Source organism: Macaca fascicularis, chromosome 6 (assembly GCF_037993035.2).
Source record: "Macaca fascicularis isolate 582-1 chromosome 6, T2T-MFA8v1.1".
Taxonomy (NCBI): Eukaryota; Metazoa; Chordata; class Mammalia; order Primates; family Cercopithecidae; genus Macaca; species Macaca fascicularis.
Window position 1 is genome coordinate 11619146 of NC_088380.1, and position 26819 is coordinate 11645964.

General features: G+C 41.4%; 1 protein-coding gene across 11 annotated transcripts in view; it reads right to left on the reverse strand.

Moving 5' to 3' along the window:
- CTNND2 (catenin delta 2) overlaps positions 1–26819 on the reverse strand; it is a 931128-nt gene that overhangs the window by 258404 nt on the left and 645905 nt on the right. For all 11 annotated transcript variants that reach the window (XM_065546099.2, XM_045394725.3, XM_045394719.3 and 8 more), the window contains one exon: positions 4628–4760. In XM_065546099.2, coding sequence (XP_065402171.1) covers positions 4628–4760 — 133 coding nt within the window. The remainder of the gene's footprint in view (positions 1–4627; positions 4761–26819) is intronic.

A 26819-nucleotide genomic window follows, 5' to 3' on the forward strand; every position in this document is an offset into this window, starting at 1 on the left:
ATTCAGGTTTGAGAATCTCTGCCTAGATTTCATAGGATGGGTGGAAATGCCCTAAATGTCCAGGCAGAGGTTTGTTGCAGGGGTGGAGGCCTCATGGAGAACCTCTGCTAGTGCAGTGAGGAAGAGAAACAAGGGGCTGGAGCCCCCACACACAGTCCCCACTGGGGCACTGCCTATTGGAGCTGTGAGTAGAGGTTCACCATCCTCTAGAACCCAGAATGGTAGAGCCACTGACAGCTTGTACCATGTGCCTGGAAAAGCTGCAGACACTCAACATCATACTGTGAAAGCAGCTGGGAGTGGGGCTGTTTCCTGCAAAGCCATAGGACAGAGCTGCCCAAGGCCATGGGAGCCCATCTTTTGTATCAGCATGACCCGCAAGTGAGACATGAAGTCAAAGGAGATCATTTTGGAACTTTAAGATTTAATGATTGCCCTGTTAGATTTTAAGCTTGCATGGGGCCTGTAGCCCCCTTGTTTTGGCCAATTTCTCCCACTTGGAATAGGTATATTTACCCACTGACTGTATCCCCATTGCACCTTGGAAGGAACTAACTTGTGTTTGATTTTACAGGCTCATAGGGAGAAGAGACTTGCCTTGTCTCAGATGAGACTTTGGACTTCGACTCTTGGGTTAATGCTGAAATGAGTTAAGACTTTGTGGATTGTTGGGAAAGCATGATTGTGTTTTAAAATGTGAGGACATGAGACTTGGGAGGGGCTAGGGCAGAATGATATGGTTTGGCTCTGTGTCCTCACCCAAATCTCATTTTGAATTGTAATAATCCCCAGATGTCAAGGGTGGGACCAGGTAGAGGTAACTAGATCATGAGGGCAGTTCCCCCCACTGCTGCTCTCATGACAGTGAGTTCTCACGAGATCTGATGGTTTTATAAGTGTCTGACATTTCCCCTGCTTGTACTCATTCTCTCTCCTGCTGCTCTGTGAAGAGGTGCCTTCTGCCATGATTATAAGTTTCCTGAGGCCTCCCCAGCCATGCAGAACCATGAGTCCATTAAACCTCTGTTCTTTATAAATTACCCAGTCTTGCGTATTTCTTCATAGCAGCATGAGAATGGACTAATACAGAGGGGAACTGAGGAGATGGTGTTAAATCCAAGTTCACTAGAGCAGTAGGAAAAGCTAGGGATGAGGATTTTTATCTGCTGACTTACGGAAGCAAATTCTCATCATTGCACATATAAGATCTAGTTATCATTTTGGAAAAAAACTGATGTTCTTGGCTTTATTATATTAACACTGTACAAATCACAGGAATAAGGAACAAGAAGGGAACGATTTATGACCCCCTGCATATAGAAGATGTAGTTCTGCCTTTTTTTTCAATGGCCTACGCATTGTGTGAGCAAAGTCAATACCAATAATGAAATGTAGACTGAAGGGCTAAATCAGTTCAATAAAATGCAATAGAAAGACTAGAGGACTGAGTAAATTTGGAAAGGCTAGTGCCTGCAAGATTAGTATTTGGACAACAGGTAATTACAAAAATCAATGTCTGTATATGAAAACATGACAGGCAGCCATCTGTCACAAAGGGAGAACCAATTACTAATAGTTTGGACTTGCAGTTAGAATGAGACAACAAAATAGATCTGTGTAGAATCCTTATTAGAGTTTACGTGTGTGTGTTTGTGTGTGTGTGTGTTTGTGTGTGCATGCAAATATGCATGCCTCCCTATGTGACTGAATGGGAGAAAGAAAGGGAAACTCTGGAAGCTCACTTTGTGTTTTATTTAAGTCTTTTGTACTTCCCATGTTCCTTTGGCTAACACTTGCTAACTTCAATCTCATTTTGTCAACTCTGGATCAGGGTGTACACTCAGTCATACATCACACTTCCCTTCCTTCTCATTCCAGCCTCCCAGGTCTCCTGGGAACATTACCATGGGTCCTGGCAGTGTTTGCAGCCTTTAGAAGGTAGTATGGAGGGTTGCCATCGATAACATGAACTGCTGCTAGGAGTGCCAGCTGCTGGGGGCCACCCCAAACAATGAGAAGTGATACAAGCAACCTTGAGGGCACCCATAGCAAAATAAAAAAAAAATAAGCAGAAGCACACATATGTACACACACGCACACACAGACATACACACACAGACACACTAAGACACACACATACACACACAGAGACACAGGCATACACACAGACACAGACGCATGTACACACAGAGACCATGTACACACTGACACATAGAAATATACATGAAATAAAACAGTAACTTTAGTGTCTTTACTGTTCCTGGCCAAAACGAAGGAGGATGAATGCACATTTCACCACTAAGCAGTTTGCATATGTTAAGTCATTTGATTCTTACAAAGACTCTACAGAGAAGGTATCAGCATCTTCATTTTAAAGATTAGAAAAGAGGCCCCAGTATAATCAGGTAGTTCGAGGTGAATGAGCTGGTAAGCAGGAAAGCCAGCCCGGGAAGCTCATCCATTCGCCATGACTTGTGCTGGTCACCCCTTCATTGGAAGGCCTGTGTTCACTATAGTGCGCTAGGGGTCATTCTGATGTAGCCAGAAACAAGTCTACAGCTGCTGTCACTACAGTTCCTGTCAGGTGGCATCGCCACTGAGAGGCCCCAAGGCTGGCCCATGGATCATGTTTACGGAGCCAGTTAGACCATGACTTCAGACTTCCCTGGGCCATGAAGCCTGCACTGCCTGGCCGGGTGACTCCCTGTAATAGAGTCTGACTCTATCTCTTGATGTTTGACTTCTGACAGCTTTGAAGCCTCACCCTTCCCTCCTCTGCCCCACATCTGAGCAAGCTGAGAAAACTCAAGAGCTTCCTTTTCTGGTACCCGCAGGAGTTTCAACCCGTACAAGGCCCAGTCTGCATGTGAGAACCCACTTCCTACAACCATAAAAACTCCATGCCAATTTCCTTTCCAAAAGCTTTCTCAAGCCAATTTTGGACCTGCCTAGGATACACTGTGCTTGTCCCAGACATCCTCACTGTGTAAGTGATACCTTTTCAGGCCCTCTTGGTGTGTGAGTCATGCCAGCAACCTTGGCATTAGAACAACCAAATTTTGGGTGGGAGTCCATCCCACTTTGACAGGGCACCACAACACTCTTGAATCAATTCATGCTAACAATGAAATGAAATACTTTCATGACCTTTGGAGAAACTCTCAAAGTTATAGTCTTCAAAAAAGAGAAAACTTACGGTCTTCAAAAAAGGACAATATATGATGATGGTATGTGATCCCCTAGTCAGAAATCTGTCCTTAATTTTGCATGGCCATTTTTTTTTCTATTAAAAATAGAGAATGACTAAGTTAACATCTGTTTGGGACAATAGTCACACATAACTTTAATGCTTTTTTAGGTCAATTTAACTGACCTCATTTTGTTTTTTCACATTTAAAATTTTTTCACATTTAAAATTTTTCTCAGATGGACAATATTTCTCTGTATCTAAACTTTGGCACTGCTCACATTTCGGGCCGGGTAATTCTCTTTGGAGGGCTGCCCTGCACTTTCTGGGATGTTTTGCAGCATCCCTGATTTCTACGAGTGATACCCACAGCCTCCTCCAGCTAGGACAACCAAAGATGTCTCCAGATGTCAAATGTACCTTGGGACAAAATGACACCTGGTTGAGAACCACTGCTCTATATTCATTCCACAAAGAAACAGCACTTTCCTGATAAGCATGAGCATGGACCATGTTCCCTGCGGTCCCAGGGGAAGAGAGATGGAAAAATATAAAAAGCCATGAGGCTATGTATATCCCAATGCAAGCAAGCAAAATCTATAATAAATTGCAATTATATCTTCAAGTCTCTCTTTCCACTCTTAAACTAATTTAGATTCATCCCCAGAATTGCTTACATGCCATAAAGATGACTCGTTATAGTTTACAAAATCTTTTTTTAAAAAATTGACTACTCAGTTCCTTATATGCAAATGCTTGTCCCTCGTCTCAAAAAGTTAGATTTGGCTGCAGCGACCACTGTGATTCTCCAAAAATACCACACAGCACAATATATGCACTTTATGTATTCCAAAAACACAGAGCATGTTAACAGCTGTTTACATGATGGACATGGACAATAGTCTCCTTAATGGAATGCATATCCACATTTAATCCACTACTCCTTTGTAAATAGCGCCAAACACGTGGTTATAACACAAAACCAAGTTAGTGCCTAGAGTCCTTATCCTATCAATGAGTTCTTCAGGAAGGCCAGGTTATAGCTTATACTGACTATAATAATGTTATTGTAATTTGAGGAGATAACAATTGATACTTAGTATGTCTTTAGGATTCAGGGGCAGAGAAAACTCCCAGTCGGAATCAGGAAGAGAAAGACAAATCAAATTCCAAGTATGGCATTTGACAATCCAGCCTCTATTGATAACTAGCATACACTATTGGTCCTCCGTTCCTCGGTATTCAAATACTAAAAGTGAAGAATGCATGAAAGGCCTGCTAATCAATTACATGAAACATGCTATGTTTTAGTCGTAAATATAGATCTAAATTTTAAAAGCGTAACTTCAGTTCTCCTAATTCCTTTCCCTGCCAACATTAAGAAGATCTGAGGGCTTATGAATCTGACACCAATCATTTCAGAATTCAAGGAGCACTTACCTCGGCTTTAATTTTGTTGTCTCCAAAACAGAGGTGTTGCAAGTAGGCTGCCGCGTTAGACTGGACTGAGGGAAACTGGTGCTGCAGCATCTGAATCACTTCCGGCAGTTCCGGGTCTCTCCATCCAAACTCTCTGAACAAAAGGAAAGAATGGGGGAGAATATGAGAGAGAAATACTACCACACTGTTAACATACGGTTAGCTCATGTATGAAATGTACCTGAGTTTATAAGAAGATATTTCACAGATGACTGTTCTGGTTTTCTTACATGCAGACTCATTTAAGAGGATTTGGAAGAGATTTCCTAGAGTAAATAGTTTTCTTATTCTTTTATATTTTTTAATTTTTTTTGAGATGGAGTCTCACTCTGTTGCCAGGCTGGAGTGCAGTGGTGTGATCTCGGCTCACTGCAAGCTCCGCCTCCCGGGTTCACATCATTCTCCTGCCTCAGCCTCCTGAGTAGCTGAGACTACAGGCGCCCGCCACCATGCCCGGCTAACTTTTCATATTTTTAGTAGAGACGGGGTTTCACAGTGTTAGCCAGGATAGTCTCGATCTCCTGACCTCGTGATCTGCCCGCCTCGGCCTCCCAAAGTGCTGGGATTACAGGCGTGATCCATCGTGCCTGGCCTAGTAAATAGTTTTCAAGCGCAAACATATGCATACTACATATATTGATTATATAGATTATATATACAGATCAATCTATCAACTGAAGTTACATGTTAATGATTATGAAAAATAATCTAAAATAGCATATGATTTTAATATACACATTTTCATTTGAGCTTAAGTGGATTATTCATTTATTTATTTTTAACTTTTTTAAGAGATGGGGTCTTACTGTGTCACCCAGGCTAGAGTGCAGTGGCGTAATTATAGTTCCCTACAGCCTCAAACTCCTGGGCTCAAGCCATCCTCCCACCTCAGCCTCCCAAATAGCTAGGGTTACAGGCGTGTGTCACCATGTCCATCTTAAATGGATCAGGTATAGAGGTCATATCTATTTAGCATATTGTTTCAATAGTCTGATTCAGGCACAGAATTAAGCTAAATTATCAGACAAGAGAAAACAGAATTGGATGAGTCCAATCCAAAACGTTGTGACAGCAGCCAATGTTTCTATCATTATTATTTTTATTACAGTTGTTATTTTCACAATCTCTTCTTTAAAAATAGACAGGGGCCCTATACAATTCTCTGGGGATAAAAATATAATAACATAATGACTTTATAAAAGGAAATTATTTATTTAAAAAGCTAGGCTTATTTGCAGAACGTTAATACATTTTATGCATTGCACATTTTCCTGTCTCCTCCTTTTTACATCTGAGCTACTCCAAAAAGCTGGTTGTCATCTTAAGCAATATGCTCTAAAATATTTAAGTCCATTCTAAAACATTATCTTGATTGTACTGTCATACAAAGAAATATTCTTTTATTAAATCTCTCCACTCAACCAGTTAGACCATGCTGCTAACAGGACCAACTGTATGAATTCTATCCCTGCAGCAGGGAACCAATTTTTAACAGAGAAATAAAATAGCAACCTCCAAGACCACAGGTAAAAACTTGACCCCATAAGCCACCAAAGGGCACTATTTATCCAAAGGACAGGCTAGAAGAGAAATGAGCCAGTTTTGCAACCACCTCTATTCCTCACGAAACAGCTCAAAAGCATACATCCTATCAATGCCAGGTCGATGCTGTCATCTGGGAAAAGAAGACGTGAAAAATGGGATAGAGAAGGAACAGACAAAGGTTAAAAGTGTTCTCAAAGATTTTAACCTCGTCTCTTTATCTTTCCTTTATCACAACTGGTAGAGGTTGTCAGGCAAACCTTGAAACATGTTGGTGCTTCCTTTACAGCAAGTGAATACAATATGAAATAGAATACCTCTTGAAGTGGCTTAGTTTTTATTGGAAGGATAAAGCAGTCTATTTAATGCACATTTAGCATTTTATAAATTTACATACAGTCAGATAGATTATATATATATACACACACAGACACACATACTCAGAAAGACATACAGTATAATAATATATGTGTCAAGAAACCTACTCAAGTGATGGCTGATAATGAACAAACTATTGAATCCTTCTTGGCTATGTGATCACAGTAGAAAACATAGAATTAAAAATGTAAAGCCTGTTTTTTAAAAAATTTAATTTATTTTGTTTTATAATTCTAAACCACGTCTGCAACGCTCAGATAGCACAGTCCTTCTTATAAGAGTAGCCCTCTAGAATTATATTCTTTACGCAAATTAAATCAAAATCTACTAAATACCTGTTAATTAAAATTAGAAGTGTAGAGACACTGGATGGCTAAGATGAATTCAGGTAAAACTATGCTTTCGGAAAGTGATTAATAAATAATTCATTTCGATCTATTTTATTAACCAGTCAGTAATTGCTCTATTAGGCGATGGCTTACATGGCATATGCCAAGTGCACCTTTTGAACAAGAACTCTAGGGAGCAGACTTAGGGGCTCTTTACACACATGCATGCACCTGTGCACACGTACTTGCACATACCCTCCCCAAACTCAGACAGGTGGATGAACATTCCAAAGACTCATGAGTGCAGAAGGGATCCACGTACCTCACACTAGGACAAAAGAAAGCCTGTTGCCAGCTCTGCCCTGTCCCCAACCCCAAAACCTCTGGAATCCCAAGCATCCCTTCCCTCCCCACTTCTGTTCTCCCAGACCTCGTTACTTACTTTCACCCTGCTGATCTGCAAATGTTCTCCCACCTCCCAATCACCACTCTTCCCACCTGAGGCATTTAAACATGCAGACACGCACACGTGATTGTGCCACTTTCCTGCTCCACACCCCACAATGGCTCCCACTGTCCTTGAGAGTCTAAGACACTACCATGACCTTGGAGGCCTTGCTGGGCTCGCCCACTCCTGCCTCGCTGGCTCCTGCTTGGCCCTGGCCTGCCTCTGCTCCTGTTCTCCTGTCACCTGGCCTAGTGGCCTCTCACTCAAATGTGGGGCCTCAGGCTCTTTACGACTTCCTCAGGGAATCCCGTCCCAACTCCTATCCACGCAATGCCCAGTGGAGGATGACACAGTCATGCTGTGGGCCATGAGGTGACCATCTCTTGCTTCACTCTGGTAGGCTCTGAGGCCAGGGTTGCAACTCTGTTGGTCATCTTTATCAGCTGGTTCCTACAGTTCTCCCTGACATCAGATGGACTCCACATAAATGCGTTTTAAAAGAATGAAGGTGCCAAGGAATGAAGAAAGGGCTTGGACAGAGACAGCGTTTCCACAGTTCCACTGGTGACTCTCAGAAGAGCAAGAGTCATTTCTAGATTAGACACCCAACACACACACACCCAACACACACATACACTCAGCAGGCACCCTCAACACACACCCAACACACACATACACTCAGCAGACACCCTCAACACACACCCAACACACACACCCAACATACATACACTCAGCACACACACCCCCAACACACACACACACACTGAGCACACACACCCACAACACACATCCAACACGTACACTCAGCACACACACCCCAACACACACATACCCAACACACCCTGAGCACACACAACACACACACACACACAAACACACACACACACCCACATCACATACACACACTCAACACACACCCAACACACACCCAACATACACTCCTAACACATGCACACACACATCAAACACACACCCAACAACCAACACACATACACCCAATACACACACCCAACATGCACACACACACAAACATGCTCACACACACTGACACACACAGAGGAGTCCTTCTCCATGCTGCTAACCTAAGCAGCCTTCTCTATGCCTCCATCGCATCTCACAACTCTATGGCTTAGACTCACCAGTGGCTTCCCACTGCGCTTAGACAACAATCTGTGAGGGTGACGTGAAGGTGCAACATTTATGGGGGGCAACTCTGGGGCACAGTGAAAGGGGGTAAAGGAGAAAAAGCCCAGATCACAAAGCCAGACAAGACTGGAAGGTGAATGTAAAGTTAGTGTTCAAATCCTCTGGCCTTAAACCAGCTTCCCAGAAATTGGGTTGGAGTTGATTGTGTCTCCAGGCAGTTGACTTCTGGTTTATTCTAATTGGCAGTCCCTCAGGACTCAGTCACTGCAGCAGCTACCCACTAAGAAAAGACTAATCTTTTCAAATGTTCTCCTCAATTTCACAAAATAGATGCTAAAAGAGCACCCTCCAGCAGAAAGTCTGGGGGAATGATTTATCTCCAAGGCTCTTTTTCCATAACAGTTTCGTTTCGCTTAGATGAGATTCTGTTTGGTTTTCTTTTTGCTGATCCTGGAGATATACCCCAGAGAAATAGCAGCAGGCCCGGAGAAAATAAGTCTGTCCGAATCATTTTGGCCAGAATTCACTGTATAGTATGGTTTCTTCACATAAGGTCTTAATCCTTAAGGACAAAGAGGATCTTGTAAGACAAAAAAGTTCTGGAAAGAACAAATATCAGAGGAGGGAACACACCAAAGTGTGAAGTCACAGGAGGGGTTATTTGGGGAAGGTGAGCGATTCAGCATGTCGGGGGCATAGCTGTGAAGGGGATGGGGGCCTCCAGAGAGGAGGGCTGTCTAGGAACAGGGGGAGTTGAAGCAGGGGCTGGAAAGCAAGTTTGAGATGAGATCATGAAAGATCATTCATTCCAATACAAAAAAATCTGGACTTGGTCTGTGGATAGTATTGTGAAAAAGAAATCAAGTAAGATTTGTTTAGAATTACAGAACAGGAAGAATAATAATCTCCAGTAATAATGTGAGCACAAACTAAAAGTCAGTTGCCAAGGTTCTCTGCTCCCACACTTTAATGTTCTAAACCTTAATGAACATTGTGTGGTTTATTTTCATCTTACAGAAGAGGCAACTTAAGGTGTTACTGAACTTAAGTGATGAAGCTGGAATAAAACGCTAGTTGTCTCCTCTCAAATTCATAAATGTAGCCATAAAACTATGTTGCCTGCTATAATCATTCTCTTGAAATAATGTCTAAAACAGTGATTTTTTTAAAGACAACGTCTAAAGAATAACGTCTAAAACAGTGTCCCTCCGAGGACATTTGGCAAAGCCTGAAGACAGTTTCGGTTGTCACCTGTGGAAGGCGCTGCTGGCATCCAGTGGGTAGAGGCCAGGGAAGCAGCCAAGCTAGGGCAGTGCACGGGACAGTCCCCACAACAAAGAATTATTGGTCCCCAAATGCCACAAGAGCCCGAGTTGAGAAGCTCTGGTCTCAACATGTACTGTATTTGATCAGTTTTGTTGGGCAAGGATGTTGTAAATCTTTCCCTCTTGACTGTTGTTTTAGAATGAGCACAGGATTTGGCATCAGAATACCTGTCAAGAAGTTCAGAATTTGAGCATCTGGCTCTGTCCCTTTTATCCCATAAATACAGGACAGTCCCTTAGACCTTGCTGGCCTTAGTTTCCATGGATCAATAGATAAAGAATAATACCACCTATTTTACTGCATTTCTCTTAAAATGCCAAAATAAAATAATACATACGAAAGTGCTTGAAAAACTACTAAGAGCTAGATATTTTCTAGTAATTTTTACTTTAAGACTGCCAAAAGGGATGCATTTCTCTTTAAAATCTATGTAATACCACTTAAGGTTTTATAAACCTTACAATCTTTCACTGATGTGTATTCATTTAGATATTATACTTATTTGAAGAACTCTAAATGTAAAGGGGGACACTGCTTTGGCTAGTAGTAAAATTTGCCCTTTCAAAACAATTTCCTTTCTTCCTAACTCCCCTTGGGAGGCAGTGTGCTACAGTGGGAAATGGTCTTTGGATGCAACCAGACCTGGTTGGAATCCTGCTCCACCGTTAACTGTCTCTGCAGCCTTGGGCTTGGGTCTGAGTCTTGCTGGCTGGCAGGGAGGTGCTCACTGTGTAGATGAATATGGAGTCCATCTGTCCCACTGAGATAAAAATTCCTACCTGGGAGTATTACTGGGATGATTAGAAATAATATATGTGAACCCCTTAGAGCAGTTGCTGGCACCCAGCTTGGGCTCTCCAGAAATGTCAGGTATTGTATGTAACTAAGAAGAGGAGAAATGAGAACCCTCTACAATTTCCCACAGTAGCCAAACTCGTAACTCTCATTTGTGACTGGGCTTCACTTTAGAAATGTTAATGGAACTGGGGATATGCAAATGTAACCTTTTCTCCATTAAAACTTGTCACACAGGCCCACAATATTGTGACTAAATCCTCACTCTTACATGGACTATCTGAGTTGTTAAAATCACAACGCTCAGCACAGCTAAGCAGCCAACAGTTCATGACTATGTTCACCAGTTCATGACTGTTCTGCTGGTACGGAAACCAAAAAGTTGATGCATTGTCACAATGTCTTATCAAGTTAGTTTCTCCATTGGAAAGAGTCCCAGGACAACTAGAATCCTCACAATTTCAAACTATTTTCAGCAAAGCTTTATGGTGGTGGACATGGCTCACTTTGATTGCAATCTAAACTATTTCCATTGAGGGCAGGGCTGTGTGGACATTATTAAAATGGATGATAATTTTAATCCTTTAGAAACTCTAAACTCAAAATGTTTTGAAGACTGTACTGATTTTGACTTTCATATTTGAAGTCATAAGGAAGTAGGCGATTTTGTTTTTCATTTGGTCTTGTTGATGCAGTTGGGAAGGGTGCAGGGGTGATGGTCATAAGAAAGTTAGATAGATTTTTTAAAGAACAAAATGGAGATATTTACATTCTTGTTGACCAAAGAGAACTTATTCTATAATTAACATACAAAAGCATTAATATCTTAATGCTCATTCTTGGATAGTTTGTAACCAAAAACAAAAAGCTGCCCTATACAATTTTTTTTTTTTTTTTGAGACAGTCTCACCCTGTTGCCCATGCTGGAGTGCAGTGGCGTGATCTTGGCTCACTGCAAACTCTGTCTCCTCAGTTCAAGTGATTCTCCTGCCTCAGCCTCCCTAGTAGCTGGGATTACAGGCACTCACCACCACACCTGGCTAATTTTTGTATTTTTAGTAGAGACAATGTTTCACCATATTGGCCAGACTGGTCTTGAACTCCCGACCTCAAGTGATCCACCCACCTTGGCCTCCCAAAGTGCTGCGATTACAGGCATGAACTATGGCACCCGGCCTGCCCTATACAATTAATCACATTTTTTCAAAACGCCAACTTGGCTTTTATATAAACAACAGCACTAGAATTATGACTCTCTGGAAAGCAAGCTCAATGGTTATACCTTTTTTAAGGAAGAAATGGCCTTCTCCAAGCATATGCTAAGAAAAATTAATTCCTCAAACTGTATCATAAACATTAATTCATTCAACCAGGATTTCTGGTCCTGGCCTCATGATGGAGCAGCCACAGATCTCCCTGGAGATGTGCTCAGCTCGTGGGGAACTAGAAGGTGCTCTGGGACCATCCAGCCAGCAGCTCCTTCTCCAATCAGATATTCCCTTTTCATATGAAAGTTGTATTATTAATTATACCCACGTTTCCACAAAAGATTGAGGCAACTCAAACAAACTGCATATGAGATAAGATGATAACAGAAATGAAAAATCAAGTACACAAAAGAGAGATAATTCAAATGTTATAAACACAGGGTCAGCATTCAAGCCTAATTTGCATCAAATTTGATTCTTTCCTTACCAGTAGCCCTGACAACAGGAGAGAAATGAACAAAGGTGAGAAGGGGCTATTCCTGTTCGTTCAGTGAAAGGGCAGAATCCCCACTGGGAAATTAGGGGGTGGGGACGTGAGACCTTTTCTACCTGCCCCTATATTTGTGATAAAGACTCTGGTTAGGACACTAGGAAAGACTGAAGAGTAGCCCCCAACGTTGTCAAGGTCCTAGTTCCTGGAACCTGCTAATGCTGACTTCTATGGCCAAATGAGATGGCAGATGATTCTTGGTTATCCAGTGGGCCCTGAATGCCATCATAAGTGTCCAAAGAAGAGGGAGGCAGAGGGAGACTGTAACAGTGATGCACGAGGCCATGCTGCTGTGTTTAACATGGAGGAGGGGGCCACAAGCCAAGGGGTGCAAGGAATGCAGCTCTACAAGCTGGAAAACGCCAGGACAGTTTTCCCTAGAACCTCTAAAGGGAGCCTGGCAGTACAGACACCTTGACTGCAACACAATGAACTTGATGTTGGACTTCTGGCCTCCAGAACTGTACGAGAATAAATGTGTGTTGTTCTAAGCCACCAGTTTTGTGTTCATCTGTATTAGCAGCAGCAGGAATCTAATACAGAAGCCCATCTGACCCCAGGACATGGGCCTTTTAAGCCTGGAAAGAGACCACCCCACTAGGGCAAGAAGGTGAGAGAGGCCAAGAAGCACCACCTCTGATTCCAATTTGGAGAGTCTTCAATGTGACTCTGATTATGAGGCCAACTCTTCCATTGATTTACTCTGACTTTCTGCCCACTTCTCGTTCATCTAAGAGTTGGAAATGCAATTTCCCTGAGCTTCAGCTTATTTCAGTAGGGCCCAGTAGCTTTCACTTCTTGCCATGTTCCTGCAGGCTGGCTACCTGCCTGCTTTGTCTAAGGATTCAGTCAGGAACCCTCTCACTTCTCCAACCAATGTTTAATGGCCACTGTGTTTGTCTAATGGAATACAGCATTGAACAGAGCAAAGGGTCCTATTCTTGGGGAGTTGACTTTCAATTGGTCACTGGTCATTAAAATTATTAAAAGCGCAGAATGTATTATTTGTCAGATAGTGATGCATGTGTAGTGGGTTGAAGAGTGTCTCCCAGAATTCGTGTCCTCCTGGAACCTTAGAACGTGACCTTATTTGGAAATAGGGTCTTTGCAGATGTAATTGAGGTAAGGATGGAAATGAGATCAGACTGGATTGGGGTGGCCCCTGAGTCAAAAGAGTGTCCTCATAAGAGACAAAGGAAGACAGACACAGAGAGAGGCAATGTGAAGATGAAGGCAGGGGCTGGAGTGATGCAGCCACAAGCCCACGGACACCAAGGATTCCGGGCACCACCAGAAGCAAGAAGAGAGGCAGGACTCTCCCTCAGCACCTCTGGAGAGACGCCACACTGCTCACACTGTGATTTTGGTCTTCAGGCCTCCTGAACGTTGGCAGAATCCATTTCTGTTGTTTTGGGCCACCCAGTTGGTGGTGCTTTGTTATGGCCACCACCAGGAAACTCATACAAGTGGGATGGGAAAATAAAGCCAAGTAGAGATAAGGACAGGACAGTCTTTGTGTCTGTAGGTGGGTGGGGAGTGAGGGGTGGTTATTATAAATACAGAGGCCAGGGGAGACTGCTCCGAGAAGGTGACACCGGAGCTGAGTGGAGGGAACATTCCCGAACAGGAAAACGGGAGTAACAAGCCTCTGAGGCAGGAGTGTGCCTGGCATGTCAGACAAGAGGTAAGAAGGTCAGGGGGTGAAGAGAAGTGAGCCCCAGGCCCTGCTGGGAGACCAACAGGGGGCCCCGATGTGTCCGCCACTGCAGGCCTCTCTGGCTTCTGCTCCAAGACATAGGGAAGCCACTGGAACGCTGGGATCTGACTCATATCCTTAAAGGATCCCTTTGATGGTGGCTGCCTGGATGTGTGCATCTGTTGACTCTCATAAACTGCAGGCCTCAAATCGCGCATTTCTTGGGTATCCATTATACCTGGATGACGCTGAGTTCTGGAAAAGGCCCCCGCTGGATGCTAGGTTAAGAACAGATTCTGAGGGGCAGGGCAGGAGCAGAGAGCAGTGGGGGGCAGATGGTGGCTCAGTGCCAGCAGGGACAGAGGGTGCCGAGAAGCGTGGGCAGTCTGCATGCCCTTTGAAGGTAGAGCCTGCAGGAATTCCTGGAGGGGTGCATTTGAGTGTAAGAAAAGAAAGAGGCCCTCCATGAGCCCCTATGCGAAGCCTACTCCACCCCTCCCACCCACATCACTGGGGGCCTGGGCTCACTGCGCAGGTTAGGCAAGGCCACCTTGTGGGGACTGGGAGCTCTTGTTTTACAATTAGGAGGAACAGTTTCAACTAGCAAGTTTTCTACTGGCTGGTAAAGTGAAGACAGAAAAACAGTAAAATGATCAGAAAATTGGATATGTCTGAACTATTATGGGTACTAAGTGCCTTACATTAACCTTGGTCAGGCAATGGGCTTCTTCTCTGAATTCAATGTATTAGAAGTTAGGGGTAAGGAATGATGTAAAATGATTAGCCCCAATTTATGCTATTATTTATCATATTTAATTACATGTAGCTTAAATATTAACACATTTCTGCTTCTGTATAGAATATTTAGGTCCTTTAGAAGACATATTCTCCAAGACCATTAGATTACAAAGGATATCATCAATTATGTCATAATACCCATGCAATACCCAATTAACTTTAAAACAACATTTATTCATTTATTCATGCAACTAGACTTTTTCAGTAAAAATATGCTACAAAATTAAAAAATAACCTCAAACATGTAAGAATTTAGTTGCCCTGGAAATTCTAACAGGTTCTGTCTGGTGGTAACGGCCCAAGGGAAACAAGTACAAATTAGTTTCCATAAACTTTACCTTGTAAAGCATGATGACTTTATAGAAAATGTTTATGTTCACCACTATGTATCTATTTTAAAATTAACAGCCCATGATGTTTCTTAGAAAATCACCTGGACCTGTGAACCTGGAGCGGAAATAAGAGGGAAGGGATTTGATGCCCAAAATACTCGGATTAGGAGTGCATGATTTAAGAATATTTGAGCAGTCGTTTTTACTTTGTTGATAGCAGGGTAAGATCAGAATTTTGCCTCAGGATTAGATTAATAATTTGGGAAAACCACAAAGGCCTTGGTCACCCTCAAAATGTTTTATTATACATACATATATATGTGTGCATGTGGGCACATGTGTATGTATATGTGCAGATATATGTGTATAAAATATAGTGTGTAGATATTATATATGTATAATACACATAGTATGTGGGTATGTTTGTACGTATGCACACATATAATGCATATATACACATATAATATACATATTACAGGAAACTTGATATATAGACTTAAAATATATTGTGTATAAACCATAGACTAGAGCACACTTTCTTATAAATTAGGTAACCATACCACTTGACAATTGTCACTGAAAAAAATACAAATGGTGCACTTAATGAATCTCTTTATGAAAACTTAACTTCTGATAGAAGGCACAATGATACAGGTAGATGCATTCTAATAACAAGAACACTATCTCTTGAGATTCCACACTAAGCTCTGTGTTTCTGGAAGTGAGAACCTGTCCCGAAGCACCTGTCACAGTGTCTTTACAATGTGAATCATGAACACATACTTTGGGGCTGACGGTTTACTAGAGTCTAGCCTTGGCTAGAACATGATTTAACAATATCCATTTTTGGTTTTCATCATCATCACCTTATCTTAGTTCTTCGAAGAATGCCAACTTAATTTATCTCAGATAATATTGAGCAGAGATACTTCCTCTAAAGAAAATCTTAGTAGAATCTAACAAAATGTGGTCTAATTTGGTCTAACATGTGGTCGCTGTGCTCTCCAAAGCTCTCAGCCTCTAGTACCAAACACTGGTTCCTGCCCTCAGATTGTAGGGGCAACACAGTGGGAGCAGAGTCATCTACCAGAAAAAGCCTGTTATCTAAGAAGGAAGAGGGTACTCCTTGTTTTTGTTTTACGGGTTCATTTCCTGATAGGCCATGTGGCATGGCATTCAGGGAAGAGTGTACTTTAGAAACAAGCTGCTAGCAATGTCACTGCCACCCAACTGAGGGCATCAGGATCACACCTGTGTTTGAACTAAGTTGGGCTTATTGCTCATAATAAGAAAGGACTCACACCATGGGGAACCATCGGACATTTCAGTAAGAGGGTGTTGAATAGACTGACAAAATTTGACTTGTGTTGGGTGTTTTGGGGAAGATTCAAAGGAGCAAGGCTTTGTTCTGGAGTGGATGCTACCAGGATGTAGGGGAAATTTCCTGGTTGGGGGGCTTGGAGAATCTTATCTAGAAAGAGAAAAAAACAGAGTAATGCTCAACCTGTGACTGGCGAAGAATGAGCAGTCATTTGTATTAGCCGGGCTACTGTGAGTTGTGTGGTCATTTTTGTGGTTTGGGGGCCATGGTATGTCATATTCATATTTACCATTCGTACTCATCTTTGATACTTCAGTATAATTTTTGAGGAATGACTTCATGGATTACATTACATTGTTTTAACCTGAAATACATTAGGAATGGAAGGAAAGCTTTTGAATGTGGTTGTTTAGCTGCTAGAATAATACAACAACAACAACAACAACAACAACAACAAAACACAAAAATCTAAAGCCATTTGATTAGATCTACAGTTATTAGTATCCATGTCAAACACATGGATCTATGTGTATTGCTTCACTTTGTCCTTAAAGAAATCCTAAAGAACATATGAATATTTAGATATATTCTTAATATGAGGATAAAAAATGCTGCAGTGTCCAAGTGTCCATTCATAATTATTTCTCATTACTAGACATTAAAAGCAAAGCAATTCCATAGGCATTTTCTTTGATCATATTTCAGAGTACTTTGCTATAAACCTTTTAACTTACCTCCATTTCCAGAGTCTGCATTTCTTTAAATATAAAATGTGGAGAATATTTTCACCCTTCCATTTGAATAAAATAACCAACACTGGACCATGGGTGAAAAGGCTGTGGAAAGGCCCAACTATAGGTCATTGTCTTGGATGATTCTATATCTATACAACTGAATACATAAGCTAGTTTTGCTTTCAAGTGCAATAATAATAAAAAATAATATTGATTTCAATATAATGGTACCCAATTACTTTTCATTTCTACCCACTGACCAAGTCTTAGACTAGCCTTTTTCTTACCTCCGTGTATGCTCAACTCTAACTAGAATGTGTGTAATTAATTTGAAAATTAATTGAAAGTTTGCAGTGAATTTAAAGGGTGTTACCTTTCATTGCTGCCATAGATCTCTATAATTTTTTTTTTTTTTTTTTTTTTGAGACAGGGTTTTGTTCTGTTGCCCAGGTTGTGGTGTGGTGGTGTGATCGTAGCTCACTGTAGCCTTCAATTCCTGAGCTCAAGTGATCCTCCTGTCTCAGTCTCCAAAGTACCTAGTACTACAGGCACGCACCAACACACTCAGCTAGTTTTTAAATTTTTTGTACAGACAGGGTCTCACTAGGTTGCCTAGGCTGGTCTCCAACTCCTAGGCTCAAGTGATCCTTCTGCCTCAGCCTCCCAAAGGGCTGGGATTACAGGCATGACTTTACTGCACCCAGCTCATAGATCTTTATAATTTAAAATGAAGTAGAGGGGTACACAAGGCAGATGGAAGATGTTTGACTACACCATAAAGACTAAGTGGTAGAGACACATAGCTTTGTTCGTGCAAATAATAAATGCATCTATGATCTTTTTCACTAATTATGAATGATGGTTTCTTTATTAAACATTTTTACAGTTCTATTTCCACAGCAGCAAACTGAAGCCACTAGGAAAAAAAAGAACTTGGGTCTTTAAGAATGTTGGTTTATTATTTAAGTGTTGTACAGATTTATTTTTTTTTTCTTTATGAGAAGTGATTGGACACAATTATTGGCTGGACTGTTTCAGCTGCTTGACTTTATAGAACTTGAGTTTCCCAAACTTTATTGGTTCACAAACTTCTTCATGTTTCACAGGGTGCCCCCTGGGCCAAAATAAATGCCTGACAGTTCCATTTAGTAAGTCTTTAGGTCTGAGCAACTTGAAACACCTACACATCCTAACATGTCCGTGCTTTAGGGCACTGCACAACTTCTCAAAACTTGGAAGCAGACAGTGCCATCTTCACACCCTCTCCTATGCTGCTTGTCACTTGCATTTGCTTCATATCACAGAAACCTCTGAAAATCCAGGTATGCAAGGTGATGATATCATCGAAAGGAATGTGGCACAACTGGATTTTGAAAGGAACTAAACTAACAGGAGCTCATGTTTCAACCTGGTTTCAAGATATTGTATTTATCTTGAAAATTTAAAATATCCCTCAGAATCCCTCAAGTTTCCTGTGTTGCCCTGGGACATGTTGGCACATAGTTTGGTAACAGAGCAAATAAATGGTCCTTATGATAGCCATGACCTAACCATTAATGAAGAACTTTACCAAAATGAACAATTATTGGGGGAAAGGCAAATTATGTGCATATGAATAGGAAGTTCATCTTGTAAAGTTTATACTCAGAATTTCAGAATTTCAATTAAGTGACACAGTAACTAAGTCCAATAAACAAACACTTGTCATTTGGGAAAATAGACTTTCACTCATTTCTAAAAATTTGCTTATGTAAATGTTATGAAATGTATCATTTTATGACTTTGAAAGTCCTAAATTACAGCTTTCCTTAACAATTCTTTATATATTTAAAAATATTATAAATTTGGGGAAAAATATCAGCATTTAGAATTGCTTTATCTTTTTTACGTTAGCAAGAATCAGTAGAATGAGATCATGCAATGTTCATGACTAAAACACCATTTTAGTGGCAGTTGCATTACTGGAAATGCTTTATTATATTCGGCTTGTTCTTCACTGCATTAAATTGCTCTTAATGTCTTCAATCTTGTACGTGAACTTAAGGGACCTCCTTCACACCCATTTGTTGCCCTTTCTCCAGATCCTTTATTGGGCTGATATGGACTTAGACTGCAGAATGAGAAATCACATGAGAGACTTGAGAGCCAGAGAAAGCAAACAAACTTAGTGATGTGAAAACTGCTGTCAGGTCAGTGTAACAAGCAGCTCTTTCTAGATTTCACTGCACTGCAGTGGTCAGAAACTGGGTGTGGGGGCGGGGAGATTATACCTTAGTCCTATGTCTATTGACAACTATAGATTTAATAATTAGAGAGATTATCTCCTGTACATAACATTATTCTACAATAAGCACTGGCATAAGTTCATTTCTTACAAGTAGAAGTCAACATAATGCAAGCTTACATTTAAGGAGTATGTTCTGTGTTGCTAAGAACTGTTCTTATGCCTTCCTCACTTAATGTTCACCACATTCTCATCAGGATGGTGCCATAAATATTCCATTTTATAGATGTAACAGCTGCAGTATAGAGAGCTTCAGTCACTTGCTAGGAGTCTCAGAGATGATCAGGTGATAGAGGCAGAATTAACCATAGGCTCTCTTTAAAGCCTACAGTCTTACCCAGGTGGCTCACTGTCTCATCACACACTTTTTGTTACTATTTTTATAAGCTGCTGCAAGTTGGGCACCAAAATGAATGTGTACCCCTCAGTAATTTCATTAGGATAAAGCAAAATTCATCTACTGTAGGACTAACACCATGTTTCTTATGGATCTTTCAATTATAATTGCCTTCTCCCTTCTAAATCAAGAGTTGTATAATTTAAAAATAGCAGTATCTCACACAAATATATTTTACGTTGCTGACTTTTATAAAGCAATGAACTGTTTGCAAATAAATATCTCTGCTATGCTTTCTCCATTTATAATCTCAGGCAACCTCAGTCTGAGGTTATTCCAGGGCCCAGGGTCAGATGGAACACAGAATAAAAGGTCATACCTGAAGAAAAAAATCATCAATGCTCTCAACCAGTTCTTACACCTCTCCTTTTCTTTTCTTTCATGATCTGTCTCTAAATTTTATTTGGTTTCTCATTGGGCCCCATTTGCTCAAATTCCTCCCAGATTTGTCATGTCCTGCCTTTCTCTGGCTTTTGTGGGTTACCTGTGATTTATTCAATTAAGGACTATTGATATGGTTTGGCTGTGTCCTCACTCAAATCTTGTCTTGAATTGTAGCTCCCATAATTCCCAAGTTTGTGGGATGGATCTGGTGGGAGATAATTGAATCATGGGGCTGCTTCCCCCATACTATTCTCATGCTAGTGAATAAGTCTCACAAGATCTGATGATTTTATAGCAGTTTTCCCCTTTTTCTTGGCTCTTATTCTCTCTTGCCTGCCGCCATGTAGGATGTGGCTTTCACCTTCCACCATGATTGTGAGGCCTCCCCAGCCACATGGAACTGTGAGTCCATTAAACCTCTTTTTCTTTATAAGTTACCCAGTCTTGGGTATGTCTTTGTCAGCAGCGTGAAAACAGACTAACATAACGATGATGTACAAATACAACAGACCATCTAGATATCTATGTCCATAAAGAGTTATGCTATTTGTTGGTACAATAAATAAAACCTTCTGGATAAAATACTTTTTCCTAATTTGTATTATTCTACTCACCTTAGTGTTCCCCTGGCTTAAATCTCCCAAAAGAGATTTGCTAAACCAATCAAAATCTACTGGTTTGATTTGAAACAGATATTTTCTTTAAACAAGGTCTGATACAAAACACCTATCTTTCTGTACACTCAGTATATTTAATTTTTTATGTTTACTTACTTGGTGTAATCTATTGCCTTGTCCCAAAACTATTTAGTATTTTTTATTACAATCCATTATGACTAAAAAAAAGTTTCACATTAAGTGGCTACTTAGAAAATGATGACTTTCTAGTCATCAAATTTAGTTACTTGAAACACTGACTGGATTTGTAAAATTTACATAAATTACTGCAATTTTAACACACTCAGTTTAGCAGAGTGATGGGCTTTACTAGTTGCTCAATAAACATTAGTAGTCAATCCACTTTTCTTCCCAGAGCCTGATTTTCAGACATCTTAAATGACTTGTGCAAAGGTGGTAAAAGAAGCTCCCATCACTTCAAGTTTTCCTGAATACACACCCTCTGCTCAATGCATGAAGCAAAGCCCACCCTATCCTGGCTGTGGTTCTCGGGAATAGTAAAGGAAGCTGGATATGATACCTGAATGTGTCTGGGCACAAAAGAATAATTTAATCATAGGCAGAGGAAAGAACGTGGTTCCTACCTTGCACAATAGAACTGGGAACTCTCAAAATTTCTGGTGCTCTTCAGGGAATGTTTTTGACTCCGTTTGAATAGGTATCAGAGGCACAGGCTGTGGTCAGAGGCAAGATCTCCAAGAAGGCTTTCTTCTATTAGGTCAGAAGAAATGCCCATTTCCTAGGTTCTGAGAACATTCAGATTCACTGTACAACAGTGCATGTCAAAATTATGAAGTGGAAGATGGTCTAGAAATGTTTTTTACACTTCAAGAAGTATGAAATGTATAAAATACTTTTCTAAGCTAGGAGAAGCAGGTATCACCCTTACTTTTAGACTTGCAAATTATCATGCAGGGCGGCCTCCCTTCCCAATTAAGAATTATCTGGCCCCAAATCTCAGTAGTGCTGAGGTTGAGAAACCCTGGCATATACTGATATTATGCACATTTTGATAGCCCAGAACATAAACTGTAAGAGGCACTACATTAGGTCAAAACACTGTCAATTCAGCCCAATATCTTTCTCTGAATAGGACCAAGGTTTTGGGTTGCTGTTGTCATTTAAAATTTGTCTTTGGAGTCATGCCAGAGCTAAAGGTTTAGGGATGCATTTCAGAACAATTTCCCTCCATCTCCTCTTATGTTTGCGTCATCTATGAGGTTTTTCCTAAATATCCCTTGATTTGTTTATGTTTTAAGACTTTACAATACATGAGACTTTAATTTACTGCCCATTATATGATTTAATACTTCTTTGTGGTAAATAGAAGAAGGAAAAAAGGTCTGAATTAACAATTCCAGGGGAGAAAAAACTCACTTCATGAAAAATGTCTATATCTCAGTTGCAGTGAGGACTTGTCACGTTGGCCCATTTCTGCAACAGTTGGGCCTCCAGCTGTCTCTACACTTCATTCCTAGACAGCGGACTTTATCTGCGCTGGTTTTGCACAGAGGCCAATGAGAACTTTCGACAGGCAAGTGTGTGACGCAGAAGCACCTTGAAACCCTAGCATTTGGCCGGGCGCGGTGGCTCAAGCCTGTAATCCCAGTACTTTGGGAGGCCGAGACGGGCGGATCACAAGGTCAGGAGATCGAGACCATCCTGGCTAACACAGTGAAACTCCGTCTCTACTAAAAAAAAAAAAAAATGCAAAAAAACTAGCCGGGCGAGTTGGCGGGCGCCTGTAGTCCCAGCTACTCGGGAGGCTGAGGTAGGAGAATGGCGTAAACCCGGGAGGCAGAGCTGGCAGTGAGCTGAGATCCGGCCACTGCACTCCAGCCTGGACGACAGAGCAAGACTCCGTCTCAAAAAAAAAAAAAAAAAAAAAAAAAAAAAGAAACCCTAGCATTTTTCCTGTTCATTTAACAGCTAGGGAGGTTTCAAACATCTTTCAAAAAATACATTTTTAGAACTAAAATCACCATAATATTGTGACATAAAGAAAAATTCAATCTTGTCTCATGCTCTCATTTTCTTTGAAACACAAAATCCATACTTGGCTGCGACCGCAAAGGTTATGCATTCTATCTAGTAGGATGCAGATGAAGGAAGGCACAGGCACGGTTATCATGGAGGAACACAAATATTTAACAGAGTCTGTTTCTTCAGTAACTATTGGGGAAAAAAAAATAGTGAGAATAAAAGATTGGTTTCTAAGCTCCTCCCAGCATCAATCACTCACAAGAGCTGGAAACTCACTTTCCATAATATTCCCATTACTGGAGCCACGGCCCAGGGCCTCATTACGTCTTGCTTTGAAAACTGTGATGGTTTCCTAATGGGCTCTGTAGCTCCAGGCTGTAGCCTGTCCAGTTTATCCTGCATACCTCCATCCCTGTGAGGCTTTGACAGGCAAACCCCAGCATTTTACAGACCTTCTAGCAACCCTCCATTGCGCTCTGTCATGGGACTTTGCTCCAGAACAGCCCTGCATTCTGGTTGCTGCCTCCTCCCTGGCTGTACTTGTGCCTGTATGCCCTTTGCTGCATGCCCTGTGCTCCAGGCCGAACCGTCTGTAGTTCCCTACTCATGCCAAGCTGTGTCAATTCCTCCTCAGCTAACTTGGCCCCATCTCCTACCTGGCAATGCTGGTTCTGCTCCAGCATTAGTACCTGTAAAGCTCCTTTCCTAATGGCAGAAACGTTGATAATATTCCCAGGTCGTATTTGTTGACATAGATACATAAAACACATTTGTGGGTCACACTACTCTGAAAAAAGTGCTCTCTGGTTTTTGACCCCATGAAAATTTCCCCAGCCTCTCTGTGGCAACCAAGGAGAACATGTAGCACTCGTCACGTTGAAACTTGACACTTATTTGTGTAAGTTTGTAATGATAATTTCCTCCACTCAACAGTAAACTCCAGAGAGCAGGGTTCATGCTAAGTTTAACTCATCATTATCTTCCCAGTAGCTGGCATACTTCTTTGCAGATAGTAGATACTCAATGAACAAATGAAACTATTCCAAGATACAGTCATCTCAAAGATAAAAATAAGAATGATGACAGAAAGAGTATATATGCTATATTACATACGTACTAACTTATCAGTCGCTTGCTCTCTGGCTTACTATACCTCCTCCTTAACCCCATTCATTAATTCAGCAAACATTTACTGGATACCAATGAGGCATAGTGAATAATATAAGATCACTGGCCCCCAGGGGCTATGGACGATGAGGTCAAGGTGGGATAAAAGAGTGGGTAACATCAGTGTATGCCAGGGTTTCTCAACTTCAGCACCACTGAGATTTGGGGCCAGATAATTCTTGGTTGGGAAGGCAGGCTGCCCTGCCTTATAAGATATTTATGCAACATGCCTGGTCTCTACCAATTAAATGCCAATAGCACCCTTTCCCCCCAAGTTGTGACAACTAAAAAAAGTCCAGACATAGCCAAATGTCCCCTGGGGAGCAAAATTATCTCTGGTTGAGAATTACTGGTGTAAGGAAATATTTCTGAAAACAGCAAGAGAAAGGTCAGAGGAAATTAATCTCTGTATGACCTCTGGTCATATTACATAGACCTCTGTTGACTTATTTCTTGCTAATAATATTGCCAAATGGTACAGCAAGAGGTTTTCTCCACTGAATCTCAGGGACTTTTGGTCCAGAATTGTGTTGTGAAGGAAAGAAAGAATGGGACAGGGTGTGTAATAATTACCTCTTGTTTCCTTGGTTCAAGCACCTACATGAATGATTAGTCATTGGCACATGTGATAAGGCTGCAGGAGTCATGGGAATATTCTCAGAGCTCATCACCATGTACTAATTTATTGTATTAGTCCATTCTCACGCTGCTATGAAGAAATAACCGAGACTGGGTAATTTACAAAGAAAAGAGATTTAAGAACCAGTTTTGCATGGCTGGGGAGGCCTGAGGAAACTTACAGTCGTGGTGGAAGGCACCCCTTTGCAGGAAAGCGGAAGAAATGCCAGATGCTTATAAAACCATCAGATCTCCTAAGAACTCACTCATTTTCAATGAGAATAGCATGTGGGAAACCACCTCCATGATTCAATTACCTCCCATCAGTTTTCTCCCACGACCCATGGGGAATATGGGGTTACAATTCAAGATGAGATTTGGGTAGGGACACAAAGCCAAACCGTGTCACCCACCTTAATAAGAGCCTGATGATTGTTGGGCTTTCTACAGCATGTCCTCCCTCTCAGTGCCCCATGAACCTTGCCAGGCAAACAAATGACTATTTTCTGCTGGCTCCTCATAGCTCTGCAGTACTGCACTTATTCAGATGGAAAGGCACCTGACAGTCTCCGTGCTAAGTAACTCTTCTCATGCATTTCAACATCACCATCATTCTCCTACTACCCCATCCAAGCCCTCTTCCACTGGGGAATAGAGCTGGTGCAGCGCCTTCAGTTCATTGTACTCCTGGGGGAGAATAATGCTCTTCAACTGATCTGGTGTCTCAGTCAAACTTAGATCTCTCTGAAAGTCAGATCCTTTCAGCACAGCATCCATGAGCGCTGTGTTGGCAGGAATTGAGACTCGTACCTTAGGCTGAATAGATTTATTCTAATCAATCCCAGCTATCAGAGTAGTGCAAAGTCCTGCCCGTTAGGGAACCGAAATATGCTGCATCTTCACAATGTCCACAGGCCAGGGAGGCAGCAGACATATGGCCCAAAGAGGGACTGGAGGGCCGGCCAGGCCCAAAGCATTTGGAGGGGCTGGCTGGGCCCCTGCTCTCCTTTCTTTTCTCTCCCTGGCAGCATCATGGCTTCCATCTGGTCATCCAAAAATCTTTTAAGACACTCACTCATCAACATTGCTATTACTGTTCACAAGCTTAGCTCAGGCACCAATCCGTTCAGTGAATTATTCGGGGTCACACAGAAACACTTTACAAAAGCTGACAAAGACTTCCATGCCCCTCCAAGGCAAGCGAATCCGGTGACCACTTCATCCTTACTAGATTAAAATGATCTAATCTTGGTAACTTTCGCTTTGTCTACTCTTTTCATTTTGCACAGAAAAGGATTATGTGTGTGTGTTTTTTTCTTTTCAATTTGGCAGGTTATGAAAAACTCTCGTGAGAGGTTTCTTCACCTCTGAAATGGAAGAAAGTGAGTTTTTCTGAGATTGCAGAATTTAAAAAATGATCAAAACCTAAGGATTTTAGGTAATTATTAACAGAACTCCTATGTTTAGATTTCATGAAGTCTTGTCTGAGGTGCATTTTAACAGAAAAATTCTGTACATTCTCTCTATCTTTTTTCTTTCTTCTCATCTCCCTCTGCACAGAAAAGATCACCTAATTAGGAGATTCTTACGTCTCCTTCCTATTCTTCATCTATCCCCAATATATGAATCAGTGTATCCCTTTTGTAGGTCATGCTCTTTTTGGCTAGGCTACAGTTGCCAGTGATTTAATCAAACACAAATCCACGAGTTTCCCTGAAGGTATTTTGTAGCTAGGATTACCATCTACAATCAGTTGACTTCAAGTCTAGGAGGTTACCCTTAATAATATGGGTGAGCCTTGTACTATCAGTTGAAAAACAAAAACTCAAGACTTCAGCAGTAACTCCTGCCTGAGTTTCCAGCCTGATGGTCTGCCCTGCAGATTTCAGACTTGCTAACTCCCACAACTGCATGAGCCAATTCCTTAAAATCAATCTCTCTCTCCCCCTCTATGTGTATATGTGGGTCTCTTGGGATGTTTATTCTTGGGATATACCCTTTTAGATCTCAGCCACCACGCCAAAAAAAAGACAGTGCCAT